This window comes from Mirounga leonina, unplaced genomic scaffold, assembly GCF_011800145.1.
Source record: "Mirounga leonina isolate KUSES-001 unplaced genomic scaffold, KU_Mleo_1.0 Mir_104, whole genome shotgun sequence".
Lineage (NCBI taxonomy): Eukaryota > Metazoa > Chordata > Mammalia > Carnivora > Phocidae > Mirounga > Mirounga leonina.
This window is the reverse complement of record NW_023270231.1, coordinates 14,376,253-14,398,536: the sequence shown is the minus strand read 5'-3', so window position 1 is coordinate 14,398,536 and position 22,284 is coordinate 14,376,253. Positions and strand designations below refer to the sequence as shown.

Genomic DNA, 22,284 nt, shown 5'->3' with positions numbered 1-22,284 from the left:
GAAAATCTTGTTCTTAAGTAAATGTTGCAGCCAAAGCAGAGGGAATTCACCACCCTGTTGCACTGGCAGGACGCCCTAGGACCTCTGCACAATACCCAGCCCTCCTTTGCTTCCAAGAGATCCACTCTCTCAACAAATGCTCATTATACATCCAAAGTGAGCCTAGAAGCAGGCTGGAAATACCCAAGCAGTAAAAAAAAAAAGCTCCAGCCCCTGTCATCCTGAGCCTACAGGTTAGTGGGGAAAATACACACTAAATAAATGATTCTTTCAGGACCGCTGCAGTTTGTGTTATGAAGGATGTGCCAAGAAGGCAGAGGAGGGTCCTGCTGTGGTCTAGAACTGAAGGTGTATATGAGGGAGGAGTCCTTGGAAAGGTTCCCTGAGGAAGTGACATATAAGCTGGGACTTCAAAGATGAATAAGAGTTCGCTGGGTGATGCCTGGGAGTGGGAGGAGGAAATGGTCTAGGCAGACAGGCATTTTGTTCCAAGGTCTTGCGGCCACAAGGTGGTTGGCTCACTAGGGGAACAGAAAGAGGGGCACTGCAGCTGACTTACTCCTAGAAGAGCCACCCTAAAGGACTTGGTCAGGCAGGGTGCTGGTATTTGGAGAGAAACCCAGGTCCAAACTGCATTCTCAGTTGCAACCCTTCTCTCTTCCCTTTCAGACACTCCTCACTTGCTGGCAGGACTGCCAGGCCCAGACCCCTGCCCCCAGGCCGGGTGGTCTCAGTTCTCACTCAGATTTCCAGAGGCTGCGAACGGGGCTCACTTTGCCTACATGTGCACTTCAGCCAAGACACTCAGACAGTGATTCTGCCCTCTGAATGCCTTCGGATGCCTCAATCCTATCCTGGTCACACCCCACTGGGTTTTGTGACGAACAAGGAAACAGCATGAAAGAAAGCGATGGCCCCAAAGGAGGAACTTGTGATTGACACAAATGGGGATGTTCCCTTAGGGGCATCATGTATCCTCAAAGAAGCCAGCCCCCAGGTCACTGATTTCCCCGCCTGTTTACATGCTCCGGAAAGAAGATGTGTTTAAGTTTCCTACAGTTCTACAGTGGAAATTGATGCTCTGGGAAAGGAAGCCGTATGTTCCAGACGTCGCAGGTTTCTTTTGGAATTCACACACTGGGAGTCTGGCGCTATCCCCTAAATGGTACTTTTGTTGTCTTTTCGTTCAAGACAGCAAGCTTCTTCTGGGATCAGAACCGCCTGCCAGCCTCTCTTGATAAACAGCCCACCAGCTCTCTTGGTAGATCAGATGTTTAATGATTAGCCTAACTCATTGTTTATCTAAGTGGCAGTTATCACCACGATGAAATAGAATTTTAACGGCAGGGAGAGCATTACGGATAGCTCCCAAGGAGAATCTACTGGCTGGGAATGGCCAACAGAGCCTCCCATACACGGAGGAGAGGACCACTTCATCCTGGCTGGCAGATCTCCGCATCTGAGATGCCATCATTAGATGCTGTTCCAAAGACCTAAGGCAATGTGCCCCGGAGAAGTGTATGGTCCCAATCCTTCCAAGTGAGGCTCAATGGCCCAGCAAAATATGAAAGTGCGGCCTGTGCTTCTAAAGCGTAACAGCCTAGAGTCAGTGGAGTTCGTGAAACAACCTCACCATCGCAGGAGCAAATCTCAGCAGGTACGTTTCAAGGAAGATGGGACCAGTAAGACTCCACCTGGCCTAGCTGAGGTTGACATCCAAGCATCTGAGGACCCAGCTGTGATGGGCAAGACTCAGGCCTCCAGGCACCATCACCTCCCCACCTACTCACTCTCCTTCCCCAGGTCCCAGAAGGCAGGGGGCTTTCGGAACATTGCAATCCAAACCTCCCCCAGTCTTAGGAAGCATTTCCCAGTTTTCAAAAGGAAGAGACTCCCATCCAGCAAGTCCCTGGTAGAAATGCCAACAGCATCCCAAAGTGCCATCCAGGTCAACGGCAACCTCTCAGAACAGGACATTGTATCCTCAGAACTTGCCTACTTAAGGTTGGCTCAGCATCTTGAGGATGGGCCTCGAAGAGTCAAAGTATCCCACCCATTTCCTCCTAGAATGTCCAAGGTGCAAAGCAATGGGCCTATTAGCGTATGCTTGGAAGCAGGGACTTGGAGGCCCTCAGAGAAAGCAACTGCTACCATTCAGGTCCCAGATGATATTTACCACAGTCCTCCCTGGGCAGCTAGAAAGTCCACTCTCAGCCCAGACAGGTCAGGTGACAAAAGCAACTCCGTCCATCCTCTGGTTGACCCGTGTCCAGGTGATGGGAGAACAGTGCCACTATCAGGTTCAGAAAGATCCCCTTCCTGCTTAGATGCCACCAGCGATGCCAACTACATGCCAGGCACAGGAAAACTTAAACCTGAATTGCTCTTGCCCAAAGACAACTCTGATGACAAAGACCTTGGCCCACTGTCACCTCAGTCAAAGGAAACATGTATTTCGTCACCTCCACGGACTCACAGCTCTCCCTCACCAGGCTTCCACAGCCAGCCCACCCATTCAGGAGGGGCTTCAGACTGTTCTTCATTGAGTAACAATCACCAGGATCTACTGTCTCTCAAAACTAACAGCGTGTCAATTTCTGCCCCCATGTGTCGGGAGCAGATGGCAAAGAACCCCACCCAGTCAGACACCATGGAGTTTCAAAACTGTTCAGGAAGCAATCACCTCCCATCTCCTCTTCCAAGAAGGGAGACCAAACTTCAGAACAATGGAGAGACTGGTGGGATTAATCCAATTCACCTGGCACAGGGGGAGCTCTGTGATCTCCAAGGCAGGCTGCAATCCGTGGAGGAATCTCTGCACTCGAACCAAGAGAAAATTAAAGTCCTTTTGAATGTAATTCAAGATTTGGAGAAAGCTCGAGCTCTCACAGAAGGGTAAGGTGAATTTTTTTTTATATATTGAAAACTACTGGGTTAAGTCATTTGCCGGGACAGGGGCAGAGAGAGAGAGCACTGGTTTCTGTTAATAAAATGTCTCCAAAGTCTTTGAGGTTCTGTGGTTTCCCCAAATCATAACCAATGGCCTCCCTTTGTTCCGAATGGGTTTCATTCATTTCTAGGCTTTGGTGGATTTCCATTGCTATTTGTTTTGGTTTCCAAATATCAACAGACTGGAGAAAGGGGGGCAGTGAAATAACAGGGTCAAAAAGTATTTTTATAATGAGACGGAATGATGGCAGAAGATGACAGCACACAGCTACTTCCCCAAGTCCATCCTTCTAGCAAGTTGCTGTATTTGCACAGGATTTTAGTTATTTGTGTGTTTGTTACAAAGGACTTGAGGTTACTGTTGATCTTCCCCTCCACTAACCACTTTGATGGATTTGGCCAGTCCATCACTGATCCACTAAATAGGTACTGAAATGAGATCACAATTCTGCAAAGAGAAAAAGTCACAGAATGCTTTCCTGGGTGACTCAGCACCAGTCTGGGGAGGGGAAGGCAGTGATTTGTTTAGGTATGGAATGCTTTCCTTTGAAAAAGTGCCCCCTAAAGACTGGGAAGAAGGAATGGCTAAAGCTAATCAACAAAAGGGTAGGAGAGGGAAGAAGTTATTAACTGGCATTTGCTGATATGAATCAGACCCAACACTGCCTTATAAGAAAGAAGCACTGTGGTGATACGGAGAAATGCACTGAACGAAATGGTCAGGGGTTTTAATAATCTCCCTTCTATTTGCAAAGTCCCTCAGTTTCCCTAACTATTGGTGCAGGTAAGAATAACTGACTCATCTCACTGGCTTATCGTCAGCATGAAAACAGATATGAAAGTGCTTAAACATTTATAAAGCCCTCTAGAAATGTGAGGTCCCATTATTGCGGGTTTCTTGTTTATTTGCCATGCAACTCTAGAGCATTGCTACTGATAAGAGGGGTAATGCTATGCTGTAGGAAACCGGTAGCTAGAATGTGTGCAACCCATGGGGCTTTTGCCCATGGATTTATCCAGGAAATGCTCTATCTTGCAGGCGCAACTTTTATCGAACTGGTCAAGATCTCAACAATTGCAGTACCTGCCAGAACACGGCGTGCATCATATACAGGTACCTGGCCACAACCAAGGCCTGCTCTGTAGAGCACAGAAGCTGTGGGGGCCATAGAACACCCTCGTAAACTCAGACACCGAAAGTCAAGAGAGAGGCAAAGAGAGGAGGCCTTTGAATACCTGAAACCTAAAAAAAAAACCAAGGTGTTCAACTATGAAATGTTAACATCTGGTTCCAAGGCAGACATTGCTTCCTTTCCTTACAATAAGGTCTATGAGCAAATCCCATTAATTGCCCTACACTTACTTCACAGTAAGTATAGGCACCGCGCTAAGCTCTGCGTGCATATTTGTATCTCATTTCACAGTTACACCTTGTGAGGCAGGTGTCAATGTCCTCAGGGAAGCTAAGCCATGTGACCCAGTTTGCATTAAACATTTTCAGAGAGCAGGAGGGGTCAGACTCAGGACTCAAATCCAGGTCTTTCTGATCCCAAGCCCTGTGATGATTATTCCACTGCCCTGCCTCTTCCTCAACGGTAGCTATCACCTGCCAAGTACGTAAGATGTGTCAAGAACTGTGCTAAGCACTTTGCGTTCATTACTAAGTACATCATTTCCTTCTAGCGGAGGGTAAGGTTGCTACAATAAAGTAGATTTTTGTAAGTGGTAGATGGGAAAACTCATATAGTGGCAAGTGTGCTAAACTTGGAAGTCAAAATCCCCAAGTCTGATGCCTGCTCAACTGCCTGGGGCTCAGTTGCCTCATCTGTTGAGTGGGGACAATTATCCCTAGTAAGAGTTGCCACGAGGAGTAAATCAGCTCATTTTTGTGAATGTCTTGTATAATTGCAAACCTTTGTACAAATGCAAGGGCTTATTACTGTTATTACTAGAAAGATCAATGCCCCCTTAGCTGGCAGTCCACTTTCGGTGGCATGGTAGAAAAGTGGTCAAAAGCCATCATTTGATGCCATCAGTTGATGGCATCTAATTTTGTTTGACTAAAGTATACAGTCAAGCTTTCGCTATTACTTTTCTATCTCAGAGGACAAAGGCAGCTAGAGCCTGAGCAAATTGAAGCCCGATTGTGTTGTCTGTGTCTTCTTTCTAAAATCTCTCTTTCTCTCTAGTGCAATCCTGGGATTTCATCCTAACAAGGGATTGCGGGGCAGAGGGGTGCTGGAAATGGAAGTCAGGAGGCCCCTATACTTAGGGCCTCGGACCTTGGGCATTTTCTCAGTGAACTGTCAACTCCTTATGCTTGGGGGTCACAGGACCATGTCTTTTCACACCAACACAAGTTTCACAACCACTCACAGGAAATGCCCTTTATCACAGTGTAAAATATCCCCTCAGAAAAGGGAGCCCTGGAAAAGGCCTGTGGTATTAGAACATGTAAATAGGCAGTCTTATCAATTTCCTAACTTTTTACTCCTTTTTTTTTTTTTTATCTCCTATCGTAAGCAAATTTCCTAATCACTACGAGGACAAAAACTATTGAATGTCTAGATATTTAGGGAGGACAAAAAACTATTCATCGTAAACAAGAAGAATGACTTTTAATGAACTTCCATTTAAATTTTGGATGGTCTCTTTTTTTCAGCAGGGGATGCTGTATTTTCTACCATCTTTAGATGACTTTTTATTGAGGTCTGTAAGTAAAAAGGACAAGGGGTTATTTCTCAATCTACTGTGAGTTTCATGGCCTGGTCTTGAACAAATCATTTCTGGCCTCTGAGTTTCCTCATCTGAAAAGTGAGGGCTTTTAATTAAATTGTCCCTATGTTCCCTTTCGGTCCTGACGTTCTGATGTTCTATGCTGAATTAAAAGTGGCAATATTTGGCTAAACTATGACCTCCAAAAGTCTGAGAATGTTTGCATTTTTCTAGTATGTACTTCAAACATCCCAAGCAAACATTCTAAATTAAGTTACACCCCTGCACAGGTTAGCAAACCTTCACACACACACATCCCTTTCCAGTTTTCCAAGAACAGCCATTGTATGCGTCCATCCCTTATTACCATTCAAAGCCAGACTGCTCTCCCAGACAGTATCTACAGCCTTGTATCTAAGCCATTGCGAAGGAACGGGCAATTAATTTGATGAAAGCAAAGAGATCAGAACAACATCCCCATCAGAGTAAAGTGGGAAGATGAGAGTTGTCATTTTTTTTTTTTTTTAAACATTTCAAATGACTTCAAACCTTGTGTTGTGTCCTGGGAAGTCAGATCTTACAAACTGATGAATAAGCGATGTGAAATACTCATCCTCAGGCCTTGTTAAGCTGTAGTCCCTCTCCCTGATGATGGATGGGCCCAGTCCCCATCACTGTACATAAAGCACATGGGCGCCTGATAGGTTGCCTGCTGGGTCTTCTGCGGAGATGTTGCTGCTAAGTTAGCAACACATAAAGTTTTCCAAGTGGCCTCATTAGCCAAAGGCTATGGCTATGCTACTTGCTTCCATCGAGAGGTCATTTGTTCTATCCAATTCATTTTCCCTGCTCCAAGAACAGCCCTCTGGGTGCCCCAACCCCTTGCCCCTTGGCTTTCTTCTTACCATGGATCATTCTGGCAGATCCTACCTCACCAAGGAGAACAGCACTATACCAATACCTACAGATCCCATGCCTAACTCTCAGGGGCTCCCAGGGGCTTGCATACGGCAGGGAGGATGGGCTCCTTGGAATTGTGACTACTATAGGTACCAAGGGAAGAGTGTGGGAATTGCCTCTATACCTTAAGCTGGTCCCAGGCTGTTTAGTCCCCAATCTCCTCACTGCTTTAGTGTTAATCCTAGGACAAGTTACTCAAAGGGTTGGGTGAACGCCACCCGTGGTACCAACATTAAGTAACACTGAATTACCTGGTGAGAAGATTGTCCTTTTTTTAAATTTAATTCAATTCCTCTGATTATCTAACAGGGGAAATCTGAGTTTGGTACTAGAGTATCTTCAAAGCCTTTCTAATGCTTGCTTATCACACTTCTTTGCCAAGAGAAAGCCGCTCTCAGGTTCATAGCCATAGGCAAGCAACAGTATCCAAACAGAGGGTTTTAAAGTTTTTACTGAAGTTTTTAACCTTGAAAACTAGTCCCTCCATATATTCATTGCAAGTGATGCAAGTCTCCACTTTCAAAAGTGATATTCTTGTTTTGGATAAGTGTTCAAGTTTAAAAGTGAATTGATTTAGAGAGAAAAAAAAAGTAAGTAAACATGCAGATGGTGTGGGGAGCTTCACAAAGGCCTAGAAGGTGGTGAATGAACCATGAAGTTTGAGAGACGCTGTCCTAAGGAATAAGCTCCTTTCCTCTTCTCAAGGCCATTGTGTCCCTCCACGCCACATCCCTCCTCCATCCCTCAGCTGTTCTCTGCTTTTCCAGCACTTTGTCTTCACGGTCACTCTAAAAAAATAATCACCGAGTCTCTTTGGAGGTCTTTGGCTACACCAATCATGCATTTATTTTCTGGACACAAATCCCAGAAAAAATCTGCTTGGTCTAAGTTGTAAAATGCCTCAGATGTTTTAGGGGAAAGAATAGGAAGTCTTTCTCATTAAAAAAAAAAAAAAATTTCTTCTCCCATCTAAGCCTGTTGCTTAGGAAATGCTAATAAAGAGCAAGCTGCAAACTTAGCATTTGAAATGGGTGAAGGGGGAGGTTGGCCATGGAAGGTTTAAAAGATGCTGGAGAGGAGAGAGCAGCAAAAGAGCTGTTGAGTGTATGGGGGTCTACCTGAACAGCTCTCTCCTGCCTCCTCTTCTCAGCCTTAGCCTCTTTTCATGGTTTCCACTGCACTCACGGGTTTTAAATTTATTTCTGTGACACCACCCTCCCCTACCTTTTTCATGAGATTGCTCTTTCTCTCTCTCTGTTTACCTATAAATATTTCCATGTTGGTATCCCAAAGCCACCTCAAATTCACCATTTATCAAAACACACTCCTTATTTTCTTCCTATTATTTCTTACTTTGCTCAACATCATTAACCATGACATCATAAACCTTAGTTCCCACTGCCTCACTCTTCTCCTTCACAGCACACATCAAACTGGCTACTAATCCTACTTGCTAAATCCATCCCCTTAGCCTCTTCCCCTCTGTCTCTGGTCAGTCAAGGCCCTCATCATTTGTCACTTGAACACTACCTCATCTTTTTGCCGTAAGTCCCTTTTGCCCCATCCCAGGTAATCCTCCACACAGATTGCTGAAGTACCTGAAAAGTAAAATCTCAACATGTCACTCCCCTGCTAAACAATTTTGCCCTGGTTTCTGTTGCTGCACTTAGTTAATTTTTCAGGGCCCTCTGAATGTGATATTAACCTTCTTACCTGCTGGGTCTCCTATTTCTCCTCAGCCACAGAGAACTCTGGCTAGTTTCAAATACTGTGTGTTCTATCATGCTTTGGTGCCTTTGCATAAGTTCTCTCATTTCCTGGAATGCCTCTTCTGCCCCGTCTTGTCTGGAAATTTTCTCTTGCAGCTTAAAAGCCAGTTCTTCTGGATAACCTTACATTCCTTCCTATGGTGGAACCCCATAGCATGCATGTTCCTCTGCTATACCATTTATCCTATTGCATTGTAACATAGTGTTGATGAGTTTCTTTCCTTCAGCAGACGGCTAATATCTCAAAGTTGAGGGCCAGTGTCTAGTACACAGTTGATGCTCAGTAGATATTTGTCAAAAAAGGAAATGGCTACATTGACTGGGGCAAGGATAAAAAGCAGTGGTGGGTTAGAGATAGTTATTTAGATTGCCCAAAAGTAAAACCTACTCTTGGTTGGGAAGTGGAGGGTCTTAATTAATCAAATGTTCTTATTGGGGAAGGAAGGCTTCTATGCAGCAGGTCCTCAGTAGATATTTTTGAACTGAATCAAACAACAACCGAATGTAGTACAAAGATTGTTGACTTTCAAATACCTGGAATGCTACATACTCTAAACAAGATAGAATCTAATCAAATCTTTCTTCGATTAATCAGAGAGCTTGTTGCAATTTCATAGGACATTGAGATCCTTGTTCATCACGGCCATCCAACATTATTGCCCAGTACTTCTGTACCGGCTGTGGTTGGAAAGGCAAAGTTTGATTTGTGGCAAACCACAAACTCCCTCCATGCTCAAATAAGTATCTCCCTTCTATGGTATCTGAACTGCCCCAGTGATCTCTTTGGGAAACGGGTTTAAGACATTAGATCTGCAGTCTCTCTTGGTAAAATATCAAAACCCAGAGTGGTGAGTAGAATGATGATCCTGAAAGATGTCCCTATTCTAATTCCTGGATATGTGAATATGTTACCTTACATGGCAAAAGAGACTTTGCAGATGTGGTTAAGGATCTTGGGATGGGATGAGTAGCCTGGATTGTCCAGGTGGACCCGATTAAATACTAAGGATCTCTATAAAAGGAAGAGGGAGGCAGAAAATGCAGAGTCAGAGAAGGAGATATGACAACAGAAACAGGTTCCAGAGAGGAAATCATAAGCAAAGAATGTGGACAGCCTCTAAAAGGTGGAAAAAGCAAGGGACGGACTCTCTCACAGAGCCTCCAGAAGGAACACAGCTCTGCTGACACCGTGATTTATAGTTCTGGAGGACTTCTGATCCCCAGAGTTCTAAGAGTACCATTTGTGTCGTTTTAAACCACTAAATTTGTGATGATTTGTTTCAGTAGCAATAATAATACAGCCAGATTAAACTCTCAGATTCATAAACAACTCACATCTAATAGGAGGTCAGTTTATTTGACTTTTTTTTTTTTTTGATGATTTTTATAATTATAACAGCTAGCTGAGGGCAGAGATCTATTGGGAAGAAGATTAGGAGAAAGAAATAAGAAGAGAGTGTCTATTATTACTGGTCATTATAAATGCCTTTTGTTCTCACATTTAATCCTCACCATCATGTGAGACAGATAAAAATACTCCCATTTTGCAGATGAGGTAACTGAGGCTCAGGTACTTGCACAATACTCAGATTAGACAATTGGGACTGAGAAAGTGAGGCATATGCACAGTTACTCTGAAGCTAGTAAGTGGCAATGACAAGATTGGGACTCAGTTCTAGGGCCTGCTAGTTAGATTCCACAGCATGCTGCCTTCAGAGACCAGACCTATTTGAGGGGTGTCCGCAGAATGCTACATGGCCGAGTTCCCCTCAGCCAAGGGCATCATGAGGGTTTATATTTTAGATGCAGGCCTTAATTAATGTTCTCAAAGGGTGATCATGGATCACCTGCATGGGAGTCTCCTGGGTATCTGAATCCTGGTTGCTGGCCTTCACAAAGCCCCAAACCTGCTGGAGCGGGGGGTGGGGTGAAGGATGGGAGTCTGAAGTTATAGCAAGCTCCTTGGGAAGCTCTGATCCCAATAAAGCTTAAGAGACATTCAATTAGGTAAAATCAGGGTCTTTTTTTTTTTTAAGATTTTATGTATTTATTTGAGAGAGAGAGAAAGAGCGCAAGAGAGAGAGAGTACAAGCAATGGAGAGAGAGAAGCAGGCTGCCTGTCGAGCAGGGAGCCCGGTGCGGGGCTCCATCCCAGGACCCTGGGATCATGACCTGAGCCAAAGGCAGACAGACGCTTAATGACTGAGCCACCCAGGCGCCCCAAAACCAGGGTCTTGAAAGGAAGAGATGGCAGTTGATTTACTAGAAACTTTTGTGACAACCAGCCTACATGCCCATGAAAAGAAAATTCTTGCTAATAAAATAGCTCAGCAAACAGTTTTTGTTTTAAATGCATCATTGGAAAGATGACTTACCTTTCTACTAATTATAGGGTTAGGTGATCATATACAGATCTAACAAGGGGGTACATGTGAGAGTGGATGCAACAGGAAAGGAAGAGGAGGTCAGGGGCCTTGCTCATATAGTAAAGCGTAACTTCTGAGGCCTCCTGTTTCCAAAGAGAAGGGAAAATGAGTCTCTGTCAGTCCACTTTGGGGCCCAGGCTTGCCTTATGCATTACTTAGGGCCTCCATTTGTAATCGTTCCTTCCTGCCACATCTCCCAGCTCCTCAGGCCTCATCTGAGATCAGGAAGGGAATGGCAATCCCTGCTGACATTCCTCCTCCAATTAAGGTTAAGACCAATTAAAGCCTGATTCTGCTCCAAAGCCAAGAGCCCAAATGCTAGGACTATCCTCTGGCAAGTCCTGGAGGAGCAATCACAAATACCAGTTAGGGTGGGTATGCAAAGTGCTGCCCCACACCACCACCCCCTCTTCACCAGACAGGTGTAGTCACCCTATGCTCCTGAACCAGGTAATATGCATGACACCGAATGCCAGGAGCCTCCACCACCATCCTCACTTCCTCAAGCTCCACAGACCACGGGCTGCCTTTTCACCATTATTGATTCTTCTACTGTTACAACTCCTTCTGAACCAGACAGAGAAGTTAAGGATATTCAAAAGGAGATTTGGCTGCAAGCACCACCCTTTGTACCCAACAACCAGCTTTCCCATTGTTTCCGGTGTCACTCCCTCACAGTTTTGATATTCAAAACGCATCAGAAAGAGCTCTCTGGAACATAGGACAAAGCCTTACAGCCGTGTGCCCTGCAGGAGAAAAGCCAGACCTGCACCTTACCAAGGAAAGAGGCTCTGGAGACTAACATGAGCCACCTAGGGTTATACACTCAGAGGTGCTGAGTGTCTCCCTTGAGTTTCCTTCTGTGGTGAAGCTTTCTGACCACTGGGTCCTAGCCTTGCCTGTCACTTAAAGCTGTTACCTAACTAGAGAAAAAGGCATTATTTTACTAGAAATGCAATATGCACCCAGGCCTGTGGGTTTAGTAACCCACTTCCCACTTAAATTATTTAGTATTTTCTTTTTGTCTGCTTCTGATGCTCTGCCAGTGTAGAGCTGGGTGAACTGTGCGAGCTTCGCCTTCCAACCACAGTCCTCCCTCTGGCCAGCGATGAAGTCCGCAGTGAAAAATAATTATAAATTACACAGCATATCTGCTCTTTCTAGTAATCCCAGAGGCATTTGTAGCCCTCACCACATTTCAATATGGACTGAGCAGTGTTTATTGCAAATGCTGGAAGAGGGACATTATGGCAATACCATCCAGCATCCCCCAAACAACTGCCACCAAGCATGGCTCAAACTCTCTCTTTTGTAGGAAACAGACATAGAGTTTGGAGTACATGTGGAAATTTCTCTGAGCCCCGAAAGGTAGATCCCCAAGACATTTGCTTCTAGCCCCCATTTCTTTCAGTAGCTTTATCCCTTTCTTCTTCTCCCTAGAATGCAAGGAGAAAGTAGGATTTATAGCATCAGCAATTTATCTGAAATAAAAACGAAACCTATTTTAATGCATTAATAGCTAAAGAGGCTGAAACATACCATAAATATAAAATCAATCAAGTTTAGAATTTCACAGGAATAACAAATGGATGGCTGTTGGCACAGAGGTCATAGTTGACCACAGAACGACCCAATTTTTATTTCTCTATCAAGTTAATGGAACAATCATTAGTTTGTTGAACCAGGCACAGTGCCAGGCACTTTGCTAAACACTGTACAAGTATCATCTCATTTCGGACTCCCAAAAACCCTAAAATGTGGGTATGGTTGTTGGTATCACTCTACAGATGAGGAAACTGAGACTCAACAGGGTTCCATGAACAACTTGTCCAAGATTTAATGCAGCCAGAGCTCAAACCGATCCTGCTTTCAGGAGATTTTCCTGTGCCTACCTCTTACCTTTGACCTTGCATAATCAGTGAATGTACATGTTAAGGTTCTCTGAGATGACCTGCCACTTCTGAGGGCCTAACCTCAAGACCTGCTTGACACAGAGCTACAGAAGGCAGGGCAGATTTTTTTCATAGACAGCGATCAGCAGTGAAGATTTCTACAGCTTGGTCCTACTTATTAATGTATCAAGAAGGGAACCTGCAATTCTCTGAGGACTCGTCAGCAGACAGATGCCCTAGGAGGAGGGGTACACTTGCCAACTTAAAATGGCTAAAGTTGTGAAGCTTAAAATTATACCCGATAAATAATGAGCAAACTGGTCATTAGAAGAAAGCATTAGGAACAAAATCCCTTCCAGGCTGGTGGGGGGGAACAAACTAACAAAAGCTCCTACCTTCCCAGACTGTAATTCTTCCCCAGAGACACTTTCCAAAGTGGTGTGATTTATCCAAGTGGAGGGGAACCAAACTATCCTCGTTAATTCCATTGATTCTTACAGCTAATTCTTTAAAAAAGAAAGTTGCAGGAGGTCAATGAATCTGTGGTGCACCTGGGTTCTATGGCAAGAGGGGCCACAGAAGCATTCTGACAGAGATGATGAAAAGATGGAGAGGGGTTTGGAAGATGTTTTGTCTTCAGGGAGATGCTGAGGATCATTAATGTCTCAGCCACCTTGCCTGGAATGTATGGTTTATGGCAGTGGCTTGTCACCATTTCTCTTTATACAAGAGCAAGACTCACCTGCTAAGAAGGAAGTGCAAAAAGCCCACCACAGACCTCAGCAGCCTACAGTAGACCCAAGATTGCTGGGTCCCTATATGACCTTGAGTAAGCTTCCTCTTAACGGGGTACCCATCTTCTCTGGGAATGCAGCCTCATGGTCAGAACTGCCCTGTAAGCTAGAAACACTATTATGAAGTGGGTTGGTCAGCTGGGTCATAAAGTGCCCTCCATGCTGCCCAGCTCTGGGTTTGGTCTAGTTTCACAGAGGGTTGTGAGGTCATTAAGGTACACCAGGCCTTGATCAGCACCACCTCACCACCCACCCCCCATACACATTTGGCAACTAGGACCTCACACAGCTAGAGACTACTGGGTCCTTTCAGCACAGTATACCTTAGTATACAAGCTTTGGAGCTGGACAGTGTAGGCGCACAAATCCTGGCCCTGTCTCTTCCTAGTGTGTACTCTTGACAGAATATTTAACCTCTCCTTGCCTCAGTTTCTTCGTGTGTAAAATGAAGTTAATATCTTTCTCATGGGGTTGTGAGAATTACATGAGACATGAGAGAATTACTGAACTTGTAGTATAGTGTCCATAATCCAGATGAAACTTCATAAATGAGAGTAGTGGTAGTTCTCCCTGTCTTCCTGCCACCCCTCCTCTCTCTCCACTTCCTCTTCCTCCCCACCTTCCTACTTCTCCTCATTACTGCTATTTTTTTTTTAAAGATTTTATTTATTTATTTGACAGAGAGAGACACAGTGAGAGAGGGAACACAAGCAGGGGGAGTGGGAGAGGGAGAAGCAGGCTTCCCATCGAGTGGGGAGCCCGATGAGATGCGATGCGGGGCTCGATCCCAGGGCCCTGGGATCATGACCTGAGCTGAAGGCAGACGCTTAACAACTGAGCCACCCAGGCACCAATCCTCATTAGAGTTATTATTATTCATTTAAATGTCCTCACCTAACACTCTGCAGGTACTCTCATTCTTCCTTTCTTCTTAGAATAAGACCTCCCGTAATAGCCAAACCCTGGGATAAAGCGTTTGATCTCTTTAGGAAAAACAAAGGACTGGGAGTCAGGAAACCAGGCTTAGATTCTGATCATAACTCATGGTGTGACTTCCCTTTGCCAACCCCTTTGTCAGTTAAATGGGGATAACAATCTTCCCATCTTCCTGGGCTATTGTACGGGTAAAATAAAAACACAGATCTGAAAGGTTTGCAATATGAAAGTGCTATCTAAAAGTAAGACGTTTCTACTGTTTGTTCCTATATAAACTTTTATCTCCTTCGGCTCACCCAACTTCAGTTTGCCCAGCCAAGATATTGCATCTAGAACCTGGCTCTTTTGTTTGCTTATCTACTTATGTATTTATCTACTTTTTGCTTCTCTATTTCTTATTCCAGACAAGCCATGACTTAGGCTTCTCGCTCCTTCCAATTACCTAGAAAAACATCCTCTACTTTTCACCTAGCATGATGGCTAAAGCACTGATCTGTCAGCTAGATTAGTGAGGTGCCCTCAAGAAGAAAACCCGAAAGCTCTCTTCCACTCCTGCTTTCCACACAGCTCACTTTCTAAGCGCAGTGTGGTGCCATGCACAGGCATCTTGGGCAGAAAGGTCTCTAAGACTCCCCAGTGAGTTGGGCACCCCTGGACCAGGTGTTAGGTATTCCATGCATCTTCAGAGGACTAACCTCACAGAGGACTAACCTCTGGACTATCTCAATGGTTCCAGGCCTGAAGCCTATACCGCAACAACTTCTTGACCACCCTTTGCCCCAAGTTGTGTGCAGAGCTCTGCACAAGCTAAGCACTCAACACCTCTCTCCTCCAGACTATGGAATATGAGTGGCAGCAAATGCTAAGGGTGTCAGGGTAGGGAGATTAAGAGGAAAATAAGAAGTGGAGGTGAGGTTGGAAAAGTTACTGGTGTTCTACCTTGATACCAAGCCCAAGGCAGACAGTCACTCCCCAGAATCTATAAAGAATCCTCTGCTAAGAATTTATTTGAATTCTTACCAATTTTTTTTCAAAATGAAAACAGATGAGAGAGGGCACTGCCCCCTGCCTATTTATAAGGCAGCTGCTACCAAAACAAAATATACTCCCTCTCCTCCCCTCCAAACTAAACAGTAGTTTGTCAAATGGATGAATAAGAAGAAAAGTGACAATTTTCCTTTATGTTAATAAATTGCTTTGGCCTAAAAAACATTAATCAATTTCTTTCCAAAGTGTACATGCTTCTCTATACTCTGCTATTTGCCTGTCCTTGAAAAGAAAGTTACTTTCAATCCCCTTTAAATTGTCAAGACCAGTGGGGACAGTTGCAGGAGGGGGGTGGGGAGCTTCCTAAGCCCTAATGATTATAATGGAAACCTGTGGTGTTTCCATAGAAACATAAAGAGTGTATTCTTCCCTGAATGTATATGGAGGGGAGGAGTGAAGAGTGATGTTGCTGACAAGGTGTACAATTACTGAAGAGCTAAAGGTATGAGTGGGGAGGAAAGGCATTCAGTCCCTAAGATAGGAAGACAAAAGACTTAGTGAAGAGGGGGGTGGGCAGACACCATATCCTACAAGAGGACATTTCACCTGTTATTGTGTCCCATCTGCACAACTACCCAGTGAGGTAGCTTTATAATCCCTGCTCTCAACTGAGTCTCAGAAAGAGTAGCAACTTGCCCAAGGTCACCCAGCCAGTAAGTGGTATATCCTCTGTTCAAACCCAGGAGTGTTCCCCTTGAGAGGCCCTGTTCTATTCTCTATATTGGGCTGAACTTTAAATTGTGATGATGCGACAGAGTTAACATTCTGTTTCCTGGCTCTTCTCTCTCCAGGTATGCCAGTTCTATACATATTTTGGAATCCCCCAGAACATTATTTTTTTCTAATTGGTATTGGGACACTATTGTGAATCTTAACAAACTCAAGTGGTTTGTTGCTGTTGTCATTTGTTTGTTTGAATTGTGAAGTCAGAGAAAAGTTACATATAAAGAAGGAGGCCAGTTTATGTGTCTGTTCATATAATTTGGTAGAGGTTTATGCATGAACTGCTGGAAGGTAGGGGTAGCTGAGATAAATGCAAAGCAATTTGTAAAGCAATTTGTTAGTTTAATCATCTATCTCACATGCTGGGATGTAAGATCCATGAGAGCAGTATCCACATCTTACTATCTTACTATTAGTCCCTACAACTGAGTACAGTGTCAGGCCCAGGGCAGGATAAATGGCTGGTTGGCCAGCTGGCTGGCTGGCTGGATGGCTAGAGGTAGGTAGGATGGATGTATGCATGGATGGATGGATGGATGGATGGATGGATGGATGGATGGATGGATAGATGGATAAATGGATGGTTGGCTGGCTATCTGGCTGATTGGATAGGTGGATGGACTATCCTATACCAGAAAGCACAGGAAATTCTGAGAATGAGCAGGAGGTACCCACCTTCTTGGGCTCTATATTGTAATCTAGGATAGAGGTTAATTTTGTGCCTTGTGGGGGAAGGCTAGGAATATTTTAGGAGGTAACAGAACTGTGAATGTGGATGTCCCCTATCCGTGAATTAATGCTAGTGGGGGTAAGAATCAGAGTTTGCAACTTACTGCTTTAAATGCTTTCCTTGAAGCAATGCAGAGGTTGTTGGAGACCAACTCTTACCCAGCCCCTGAATCTATCTCCTTGAGTTTCTACTGCGGGGGATGAGGTGCAGGTTGTACAGACAAAAATTCACCCCATGTCCAGAGACAAACAAGAGTGCAGCACTGGATAGTGCATCCTGGAAGTGAAAGCCTCAATGTTTGAGTTTGTGGATGCCTCTGTTCAGTGACCTGGCAAATCCTTGGCTTTGGCTAAAATGTCCCTAATTGCTTTTGATGTTGACTGGCATTTACCAAAGACACAGAGCCACTGGCCTACCAGTACCAGGAGGCCAGAAATAATGTCTATCTATCTGTCTACCGTTCCTTCCTTAGCACCGACCAGAGGGTCTTGCACATGGGTGATACTCAATAAATATTTGTTGAATGACTGGCTGAATACTTGGTGCCTTGTTCTGAGCTGAGTGTTGTACATGTATATCCTTTAAACTTCACTGAAATCCTATGAGTAGGTACCATGCTTATTTTGCAGATGAGGACACTGAGGCTTAAAAAAATGAGAAATGACTTCCCCAAGAACTCACAGCTAATCAGTTGTGGAACTTTGCTTTGAAAAACACAGCCATTATATAAGCGATCCAGCCAGGAGTATGTCCCTATAGAAGAGACCAAGGAGGAATGTAAAAAGAAAGGATGACACCAAGGAGAAGAAAATCTGGGTGAAGCTTATCAAAAATACAGAAACATCTTCCCAATGCTCCCTCAGCATTGACACCCCATCGGTCTGGCTACAAAACATGCTATCTGGCTCTTTTGACTCTTTAGCTTCTTCCATCTTGGAATGCCCGTTGGGGGGCTTCATTAGTCATGTGTGACAATCATGATTTGCCTTTCCAGCAGCACTTACTCTGATCCTGGGTCTCTGTGAGGTGACATGGGGATAGTAGATAAGGACAAGTGTCCGTTTAATGATAGCTCCTTTTTATCCCTTGCTGGGTAGAAAGGGATAGAAATGTCATGCTGCATCACAAACCAATGTAGGGGTCTTCTGTCTTCCATATAGAGCATTTCATTTCGCTCCTTACCCAAGCAAAGAGAATACACTGTTTCTGCGACTCTGCATTTCCTCCAGTCTCCGCACTCCTACACTGGTTACTCATCTTGGGCCATCTGAGGCTCTAGAATGAAACCAGGTGAAAACACAGCTAAGAGTTTAAGAGTCTTCTTATAATCATCTCGGCAGTGAAAACTCCTCCATAAGGAAATCTCCTAGGGAGGAAAGTGGACAATTAAGGGCAGAGAGAACCCATGCACAGCCTTTGGAGGCATCTGCAGGATTCATTCTTTCTGGCCTGGCTCTCCAGCTTCTGGAAAAACTGAGTCAGAGTTAATGAGTCAAGCTGACAAACCCTGACACACCGGCAGGCCTGATTCTCAAGCCCTCAAGGGCATGTGTGAGTACCCACTGTGAGCACCCACTGTGAACAAGCCAGAACTTCTGTACTTCCTGACCTCTGACTCTCTCAACCACTGGGAACACCCAGTCCCCAAGTGCATCATGTTTACCTTACAGATAATACAATGGAATCTGTACATTAATGACTCCAAAACACACAAATAAAATAGCAAAGAAAAAATGGAGATTAAGAAATGCCCATTAAAGGAAAGTATTTAAATATGTTTACATGGAGGAATACTATGAGGTAAGTGTATATGGAAAGCTCTCCAAGCCACATTGTTCAATTGAGAAGCAAGGCAAAGAGCAAGACATAATGTATTAGTGGTAATAATGGTAATGATGATAATAATAACAACATTAATAGGAGCAACCAAATACGGAAGGCTTACTACCTGCCAAGTACTGCTCTAAGTACTTCCTTTGTATTCTCTCACTTGGTTAATATATGTATTAACTCCAAAAAAGCTGCTGAGATTGTTGCTGCTATTGTGTCCATTTTATTGATGAGGAAACTGAGTTGTCAGTTTTATTGTATATTCATCTGTATTATTTAAATCTTCTATAATGAGGCAGTTTTATGCAAAATGTATAAAAAGAATTAATAATAACATTAAATAAATGTGTGAGAGAGATTGGAGCAATATTTACTGAACACCTACTATCAGGCTGTCATATTACACGTCTCATTTAGACTTACGTGCATCCCCAAAAGGAAGGCATTTCAGGTGCCAGTTCATCCATGAGGAACTGGAGGTTGAGAGGGCTGACACAATCTTCCTAAGGTCAGTAGGTACCTAAGCATGTGGGGCTTGATCTAAAGCCTATGCTCCTCCATGTCAGTTGGACACTCGGTGATGCTATATCAGTATGTGCTGATTTGAATTTACTTTCCTCCCTTCTCCTCTCTGTTTTTCAGTGTAGAATATGATTTTCGGCAGCAGGAAGGCAGGTTCCATGAAGTTCTACAGAGTCTGGAGGAAGCAGAACCAGTGGAGGAGACATTTCCCCCACCAAAGTCCCCAGCAGAAACCCCAGTCCCTGAGAAACAGGACTTAAGGAGGAAAACCAAGAAAGTGAAGAAGAAATGCTTCTGGTGGATCTGAGCTTGTTGGGTCCATTCCCTTTGCCCTTCCCAGATACCTCCCCAAGGTGGAGAAATCACTGCCCTCAGGCCTTCTCTGCTTCTTAGCACAGGCCCCAGGTGGTTAGCCATTCAACTTGTGAAATGGGAAAGACTCAGGGCTGGTTTAGCTGCTGCTGGACACCTGACCACTAATCTCACCTGAATGAGTAATGCTGCTTGCTGAGGACTTCATGGACCCTAGAGTCACCACTTGCTTAGTTCGCTGTCACACATGACCAGGCCACATCCTTGTTTAAGAGTCTAGGTTCCCACCATGAGCAAAACCCTATCACATTTCCAACACCTCCATGATGCTAAACACTTCCTTCTCATCCTGGGTTTATCATCCCAAAAGAAAAAAAAATATTGTGAATAACAGGAAGATAGAGGAGCGTTATAAGCAGATACCCCAGAAAAAAATTAGATACATAAACGGCAGTTTTCTAAGATATTGGCATATAGAAGCACAACAGAAGTAGGTAGGGCATAAAAATGCAAGATCACCTGGTGGGTTGGGTCATTTTTATTTTTAATTAGCCCTTAGATCCCAAATCAAGGATGTGTCATCTCATGTTGTGTAAGCTTTACAGTCTGGCAGAGTGAGGTTACAGCAGGATATAAGGAACTTGGTGGTATGGCTATCCTGCAGTTGTAACTACTGCAGGGCCTACCTTAAACCATCATGTTCTCATCCTGGGGCCTGAGACCTGTCGGCAAATGGGTGGGACCTGGTTTGGGCTTGAACTTTAAGATTCCACAGTTAATGTCCCTGCAGTATTTAAGACCACGAGATCCAGTAGCTGTCTGTCCATTTCATCTTACCAGTAACATAAGACTAAGATAAAACACAACACTGATTCTTGTTCATTCATCCCAGCAACAGCCTTGTAGATAGGTTCCAAGGTATATTAATCTTTACAATCTCCCTTTGTGATGACCACGTGATGGTCACCTGATTGAAGAAGCATCAGGACTGGGGATGAGGATATATTTTTTTCCATTTTTGTATTAAAGACCTTTCCTTCCCAAAGTCTGAATTCTTTTGAAGTCTGACTCATTCTTTTGGCAAGACCCTCATACATATGGGTCCAGTCAAACTTGCATGGCTGAACAAACTACTAAAGTAATAGAATTAATTGCTACATACTCTTGGGGATTAAGGGATAGGTTGGAAAGGCTTGTATCCTTTGCATTGAATTCTCTACCAGCCTGTGGTTGCATTGATGATGCTTAGAAAAGGGATCCTAAAGCTCAACAAGCATTCAGTGAAGAAGGCATTTCATAATCCCCTTTGCTGAAGATCAGGTGTCTGAGTTAGAGTCTACAGAGTGCACGTGGGATGTATGTACCCCACTGCAAATTGAGACTAACTGAACAAACCACTCCAACAGCTTCACCTTTCCCTGTCACCGTGCTGCAGTGCACAAAGCTATTTCAGTGGGAGCAAGAGGGAAGTTTGGCAAAGAGTCTCGGCTTGTACTATTTAAGTCTTGGAATGTCATTCAAGATGTTCTCATTCTGTTTCTAGTGTAATGTTTAAACCCACAAAATGAGACCGGAATACATAACACTAAGTTGGAATTAAGATAAATACACTTGTCATACTTAAGAAGTCACATTTCAATAAGATATGCTACCACTGGCTAAAAGCCACAGATCTTTCTGTATCCACACAATCAACTCTCAGTTGGCCCCAACAGTAGAAAAGAACAGCACAGAGGATAATCCAATAAGATAAGATCATTTGGGATCTCTTATATAATTTTTCTCATAGTAGAGCTTCCATCTTAATTTGCTTTGCTTATGCTAATTTTCAAATTAATTTATATTCTCGGGTAGCATGCTAGAATAAAAATAATCCTGTTCCTAGAATTAAGAGACCCAGGCAACAGAACAGTCTATTACACTAACCTTGGCAAGTTGCTTAAATTTTCAGGACCTGTGTCTCCACTCTTGAATGGAGATATAAATACCTACTCTACCTACTTTATAAGCTCTGTGCACATTCCAACATCAAAATGAGCAGAATGCAGAATGACCCAGAGCTGAGCAGGATCACTTGCCAGAGTTAGCCTGGAATGATGAAGAGGTATCTGAGGTAACTCACACAAAAAGAATAATCCACCTCTTGGATAATGAAGCTCACCTTGTCATACACTTACAACACTGAGTTGGGGACCTGAGATAAATCCTCAACTGAATTAAATGAAACTGGAGTTGGAAAATGTTGACATTTCGAAAACAACAACAACAACAACAACAACAAATGAGGCTATGATAATTCTATACCAAAGCACAACACAGCACTGCTCAGGCCACCAACCTGAAATCGGTAAGGGGGTCTCTTCTGAATATTGAACACTTTAAATAGGAGGGAAATGGGTTCAGTAAACAACATCCTGCTGAACAAAAATGATCATCTCTATGTTTCAAACAACACACAGATCCATATGCCAAACCTCTACTCACCTACCATGTGAAATCACTTCTTTGTAAAATATTATGTAACATTACTATGATATTCTACAGAAATGCTGTACTTGAGGTTATATGGTTTTATGAGAGATATTAATTTAACAAAAATTACTTTTATAAAATTGAAGGGAAAAAGACCAATACATCAACTTCAGTTGCAGGAGTTTATGTAGCTGCTTTCTCTGTAGT

At 43.8% G+C, this 22,284-nt stretch overlaps 2 protein-coding genes across 2 annotated transcripts in view; one reads left to right on the top strand and one right to left on the bottom strand.

Annotated features, from left to right (window-relative positions):
- Nucleotides 1-22,284, bottom strand: part of DOCK2 (dedicator of cytokinesis 2) — a 418,491-nt gene that overhangs the window by 189,885 nt on the left and 206,322 nt on the right. The gene's annotated exons all lie outside the window — the stretch shown is intronic.
- Nucleotides 1,328-19,970, top strand: INSYN2B (inhibitory synaptic factor family member 2B). Its single transcript, XM_035014021.1, has 3 exons — nt 1,328-2,895; nt 3,989-4,063; nt 19,414-19,970. The coding sequence occupies exons 1-3, from the start codon at nt 1,550-1,552 to the stop codon at nt 19,598-19,600; spliced, it is 1,608 nt and encodes a 535-aa protein (XP_034869912.1). The 5' UTR covers nt 1,328-1,549; the 3' UTR covers nt 19,601-19,970.

Excerpts from the sequence above, each read along its gene's own strand:
- INSYN2B (XM_035014021.1), top strand. The coding sequence starts at position 1,550 with ATGGCCCAGCAAAATATGAAAGTGCGGCCTGTGCTTCTAAAGCGTAAC. Across the intron at positions 2,896-3,988 it reads GCTCGAGCTCTCACAGAAGG|GCGCAACTTTTATCGAACTG; the intron begins GTAAGGTGAATT and ends TCTATCTTGCAG. Across the intron at positions 4,064-19,413 it reads ACGGCGTGCATCATATACAG|TGTAGAATATGATTTTCGGC; the intron begins GTACCTGGCCAC and ends TCTGTTTTTCAG.